The sequence below is a fragment of the Polypterus senegalus genome, chromosome 3, assembly GCF_016835505.1.
Source record: "Polypterus senegalus isolate Bchr_013 chromosome 3, ASM1683550v1, whole genome shotgun sequence".
NCBI lineage: Eukaryota > Metazoa > Chordata > Cladistia > Polypteriformes > Polypteridae > Polypterus > Polypterus senegalus.
In genome coordinates this window covers 103730756-103737072 of record NC_053156.1, presented here as the reverse complement: position 1 = coordinate 103737072, position 6317 = coordinate 103730756, and the positions used below count along the sequence as shown (strand labels likewise).

Below are 6317 nucleotides of genomic sequence, written 5' to 3'. Positions count from 1 at the left end.
GACGTTTTTGTTTAGGACTATTGCTTTGCAATACTTTTTATAATATGGCTGATGTTTATGTTAATTCAACTCTGGTTGACTGTTGTGGGTCTATTTGCACTTTTTTATAAGCTGCTCATCTTTGTTATTAAAAGTTGTTCAGTCGGTGTGATTTAATTTAATTGATTTGTGTGCGCGTCACAGCACGAAAACTGTTCTGAATGTTTATGTTAATTTTTTTCTGTTTGACTGTTGTATTTGCACTTTTTTATAAACTGCTATTTGTTGCTAATAAAAGTTGTTAATATTGTTCTGCATGTTATTTTGTTATTGTTTCAGTATTAGTGTTTGATATTCAGTTTCTGAACGGTTTAGGCACAAGCCAACAGTTTGGTGACGTTGTCTGAGCCTTACGTCACAATTTTTTTATTATTCACGGTAATACCGTATACCGAGGTAAAATAGGGAGGAGGTTTGACGGTATAAAAATTTGGATACCGCCCAACCCTAGTAAAGAGTTGTGCTCTTTTGTGTTTATCTTTGTGCATAGTCAAGCCCTTCATTATGGCTCCAAAACGATCTGCTACTGCTTCAGGGACCGTGCCCAAGCGCCAACGGAAGATGTTAACGATTGCCGAAAAGGTAAACGTTTTGGATTTGTTGAAGGCTACAATTCTTTTATTTAAAAAGTAGGAAAGGAATATAAGATCTACGGCCGCAGTGTCCTTTTAACCAAGGTGCAAAACAAGTTGTAATCGAATGTAATAAGGCAGTAGTCTGGATGGAATCTGCTTTAGGGATTTGGATTGAAGACTGCCAGAAGAAGAACAACGGCAGTGCTACACAATCGCCTGAAGTGGCTCCTTTGGAAGGGCTGTAACGCTCTCCTTTGTTGTGCAGTAAAATTAAACTCATTGTTATCAGTCATTGTTGGTGAGTAACCATAATTAATTTTCTACTTACAGTACTTAGTACATGTATGTATATTTAGTGTCACTGTACACACATTTACTGTATACTATTTTTCTTGCATTGTACGTATTTATTGCTGGTGGCCTGTCTATCGTAATGGCTATAACATATGTGATATCGGAGACACTCAATATCTTTAAAATAATATTTAGGTTTTACTGTATATAAACAGTGTGTTTATATACATAATTTCAATGAATCTTACTAAGAGAATACAAAGGGATTATGCTGTATAACTCTGCGGGGAATATTTATAAACAGTGTGGGAGAGTTTATAAGGGCTTAAAATATATAAAAATAACCATACAAACATATGGTTTCTACTTCGCGGATTTTCACCTATCGCGCATGTGGAACGCAACCCCCGTGATCGAGGAGGGATTACTGTATGTACATAAGTAGGATTCAGTTAGCATTGGGAACCCGCGTACCAAATTTCTTGAAGATGGGCCCATGAGTAACAAAGACCGTTGGAAAGTTCAATATGGCGGCCGACAGTGGTGTCATACCACCGAAATAAGTACGTACATCGGTTTCGGTTAGCGCAGGGAAGCCGCCTACCAAATTTCGTGAAGATGGGGCCATAAATAAGAAAGTTCAACATGGTGGACGTTGTCGACCGTTATGCGTAGAATTTCAAAATGAAACCTGCTAAACTTTTGTAAGTAAGCTGTAAGGAATGAGCCTGCCAAATTTCAGCCTTCTACCTACACGGGAAGTTGGAGAGTTAGTGACGTTGGGAAGTTCAATATGGCGGCCGACAGTGGCGTCATACCACTGAAAAAAGTACGTACATCGGTTTCGGTTAGCGCAGGGAAGCCGCCTACCAAATTTTGTGAAGATGGGGCCATAAATAAAGTTTAACAAGGAGGACGTAGTCGACCGTTATGACCATTACGTGTAGAATTTCGAAATGAAACCTGCTTAACTTTTGTAAGTAAACTGTAAGGAATAAGGCTGTCAAATTTCAGCCTTCTACCTACACGGGAAGTTGGAGAATTAGTGATGAGTGAGTGAGTCAGTGAGGGCTCTTTGCCTTTTATTAGTATAGATGTAAACAATGATCTCAGAAATCTCTTAACATATTAAATCTATAAATAAGAATATTAACAAAAGAACACTAAAATAAAAATCAGACTGCTGAAACACATGAAGCTAAGGAAATACAGCCTAAGCACATACACATTTTCATAAATTTTTTAGTTCAGAATGTTGCACCTTTAAATGTGAAACACAACTGAGGTTTATTATTACAGAATGTGCAAAATACTTTATTTCATGTCATACTTTACAGGTTTTACAGTATAGTCCTTACATTGACCTCCTGAAATCTGCTATTTCTTCTCAGAACTTCACTTCAGTAGGCTGTCAAGTATTCCAGCTTTTTTATTATTATTATTTATTAAGGAAATGGGAACAAGTCATCAGGGTGTTCGGAAGATGGAATGCACCCTTATTATACAAAAAATGCTGAATGACTGACAGCCTGCTTGCCTTTATGCAATCTTTAAGATGTCAGCAAATTCAAAGTCTATTCAAAGTTTAATATTAAAAAGATGCTGTATAGCAAATATACTGGTATAATGTGACAAGAAATAAAAAAGCTTTAAGTCTGATTTGAGCCTGCATTTTCCTAAATTAGGGAACAGAAATATTCTTTTTCAGACGGGTCACAAAATGCAAAAAATTAAATAAATCAGCCAAGCCTCACTACTTTCAATTGCAGAAGCAATGCAAATTTTTAAAGAGTACATTAATAATACAGTTTGTCAAGTAGATTTAATATCTCCAATTTTATTCTCTTTTGCTCTGCTTCAACAATAATTTACATAGATAAGTAATCCAACATTATGACAAGGATAAAAGTGGTGTGCATCTATATTGTGCAAAATTATTTAAAGAAAACTATCCTTGATAAATCACTGAATCAAATATAGTATGTTATATTAATATTCTGAATAACTAAGATTTTAAAACTGGAGTTAACTAGTTGCTGAAATTAATAAGTAATTAACTGCATAAATCATTTTAAAAGTACTTTATTTCAGTTGTCAAAAATGACATTGAATTCCACTAAAGATTCATCAAATATCAATGTAAGTACTAACTTTAGACTGATGTGCAATTATTTTTATACAGCCAGGAGATTCATTTACTATATCATTGACATTAATGTTGCTTGTAAGCTTTAATAATTCTGAGAACTATCAAGACCACCTATCCAAAAATGCTTTGCAACATCTGACACATTGCTGATAAACAGTTTCAAAATCCTCTTCATTTCCCTAAAGAAGAAGAAGAAAAAAAAGAAGATTACCACAAACACAAAACTCCATCAGAACTGTGCATACTTGAAAAGCATGCATACATCCCTTAGGCAAGTGTCAACTGAAATAAGTCATGTTGCAAAACCGGCAACAGTAAAGCATCAAAATGATTCAGCAAAATAATGATAATATTTTGCTAACCATACATACGGTAACAACATGCCTTCAGTTTTGAATTAATATGTGTAACTCTAAAATCTGTTCAAGTGAAAACATTTCAACTGTGGAAGGAAATCAAAATCCACCCACCCACTACAACAATATACTGTATAGTACAAAGAAAAAAATTAAAATACAGTACATATCAGCTCTACTTCCACAAAGATTTTTATACAATATACCAATATGCTTGAACTGAAATCTGGTGCTATGCATGTCTTTCCAATAATCTACAGAAGACTTCAGTGGGACCTTAAAACTTTGTAAACATTCAGAACCAGAGTACTAACTTTTATTCTTGCATGCATTCTTGCATTTTTTTAGCTCCTTGCAAGATGGAACTCTATTGCTGTGTAGTTTGTGAGACTTACCAGGAATGTTTACTGGGTTTATCTATTTCTGCCCTTTAAGATTAACACACACAAACATATACACACACACACACACACACACACACACACACACACACACACACAGATATCCCACTCAAACTCTTGGATTTTGAAAGTTTCCAGTCATCCCACAGTATTCATAAATGTAGAGATTCTAGCCAGACAAAGTCTCTAGTGGTGCCAATTCCTCAAAGGATTCTCTACATAGGGACTTACTATTGCCAAGACTACCAACGATGCATGGATCATTGTGACAGATATAAAAGTGTAAAGCTGTAAACTAACACTGCAATTCCTACTTCTATGGCGATATCCATTTTCCAGTTATAAATCATTTAAAACAGGTTCTGTGGCAACTGTAGTTATTTCCCATTCCCAAGTCATATACTAATTAAAAAAGAAACTGTATGAAACAGATGCATAAACTACTGGTACAATATAGAAAAAATATACAAGAAAGGATACTTGCAATGCCTGTAGTCCTTAAAATTCAGTTCAACTGGGTTCATTCATTTGCACAAAATAATTAAAATTTAGTGTAAATAGTCTGCAGTTCAAAAATGTAAGATTTTCCACTCCAGGACAGGAGCCGACAGCTACTTTTCATAGCTAGCATAGACTGAAAGACCCATTTGCAGTTTGTAAATGGGATAGACATACAGTTTTCTGACCATTTAGAAATGGTTCAACTGAGTGAGCAAACGTAAAGACTGAAACAAGATATATAAGCTTTAGCCAGAACCTTTCTTTTTTATATAAATTTTTCTCTATTTTTGTGTGAACTGTTTTACTTTGAAATTTTACTCAAACTTTTAAAAACGAAGATGTTTTTCTGTGGAATCATTTAAATGCATCATGGTATTGCCAGAATCCCACGAAGCAAACTAAAGCTGCACAACTTGGGTAATTCTGGGTAAATGCAGCTACAATACTAGTGATGCACTGCAGACAAGTATTAGCACAGGGTCTCCAACTCCAGTCCTGGAGAGCTGCTGTGGCTGTAAGTTTTAATTATAACTCTTTTCTTAATTAGTGACCAGTATTTGCTGCTAATTAACTATTTCCCTTTATTTCAATCGACTTTTCTTGAGACGGACTTCTGAATTGATTCTTTTTTCCTTAAACAGCACCTAAACATAAATTTGATGTGAAGTGAGCCAACAGATGACCAACTAAGTTGGGGCCTCAAACTCCAGACTTCATTCAGTTTCTTAACTTGAAGCCAATTCTCGTTGATAATTAACCCCGTTATTTAATTCCATAGTGCTCATTCTGCCATGGCAGACACTTCCAAAACAGTTGATTTTCTTTTCTTAAGAGCACTGTCAAAATGTTTTGTGGACCTGAGCAGAAAAACATTACTGAAGCCTACACCTTTCTTTAATTTAAGTTATTATGCGATGGACGCAGGTTGTTGTTTATTTCTTGGTTCATTTTGTGTCTTAACATTGTTTGTTTGCTAATTAAGGAAAAAAGAAATAATTAAGGGGCCTGCGTCTTAAATTGTGCATCAATTAAAATTAGGGCAAAGAGTTCATTAGCAGCAAAATCTGGTCACTAATTAAGAAAAGGGTTAGAATGAAAACCTGCAGCCAGAGTAGCAACGTATTTTACTGATATTTACAAAATAAAATACTCTTTTTATGTTTAATTTGAGCACATACACAACATGGAGAGAAAGCTAATAAGCTTTTAGCTCAACAAATTCACAAGCAAGAAGTGCGCAACGCAATCTCGGTAATCACCAACACGAACGGAGATAAAATCTTTCGAACACAAAAATATAATGCACACTTTCAGAGACTACTATAAATCCCTATATACTACTTAGTTTAAAGGAGACAATACACAATCTAATGCATTTCTAGATACATTACAGATACCACAAATAGACGCTTTTAGTGCGGAGGAACTTGATAAACCTCTGGCATTATCAGAATTACTAGATGCTATAAAGTCACTCCAAGGCGGGAAAGCAGCAGGCCCTGATGGCTACCCTGCAGAATTTTACAAGAAATTCTCCTCTCAGCTAGCTCCCCTCCTATTAACAACATTTACAGAAGCCAGAGATAACCAATCTCTTCCACAAACCTTTCGCCAAGCAGTAATCACTGTTTTTCCAAAACAAAATAAGGACTTATTACAATGTGCATCATACAGACCAATTTCACTTCTGAATAACGACGTTAAAATACTCTCTAAAATCATAGCCAGAAGGATGGAGAAAGTGCTCCCCTCGGTAATATCACAAGACCAAACTGGATTTATTAGGGGCCGGCACTTATCTTCAAATCTTCGACGCCTGTTTAATGTAATATACTCACCAACTAAATCAAACACCCCAGAAATATTATTATCATTGGATGCAGAAAAGCATTCGACATGATTGAATGGAAATACCTTTTTACTACATTGGAGAAGTTTGGGTTTGGCCCAAACATTTGTGCATGGATTAAATTACTGTATACTAACCCAGAAGCTTCAGTTT

General features: G+C 35.4%; 1 protein-coding gene across 4 annotated transcripts in view; it reads right to left on the bottom strand.

The window, feature by feature from the left end:
• Positions 1 to 2491: 2491 nt before the first annotated feature.
• acp1 (acid phosphatase 1) overlaps positions 2492 to 6317 on the bottom strand; it is a 76206-nt gene continuing 72380 nt past the window's right edge. For all 4 annotated transcript variants that reach the window (XM_039747714.1, XM_039747713.1, XM_039747716.1 and 1 more), the window contains exon 6: positions 2492 to 3236. In XM_039747714.1, coding sequence (XP_039603648.1) covers positions 3159 to 3236 — 78 coding nt within the window. In that variant the 3' untranslated portion in view covers positions 2492 to 3158. The remainder of the gene's footprint in view (positions 3237 to 6317) is intronic.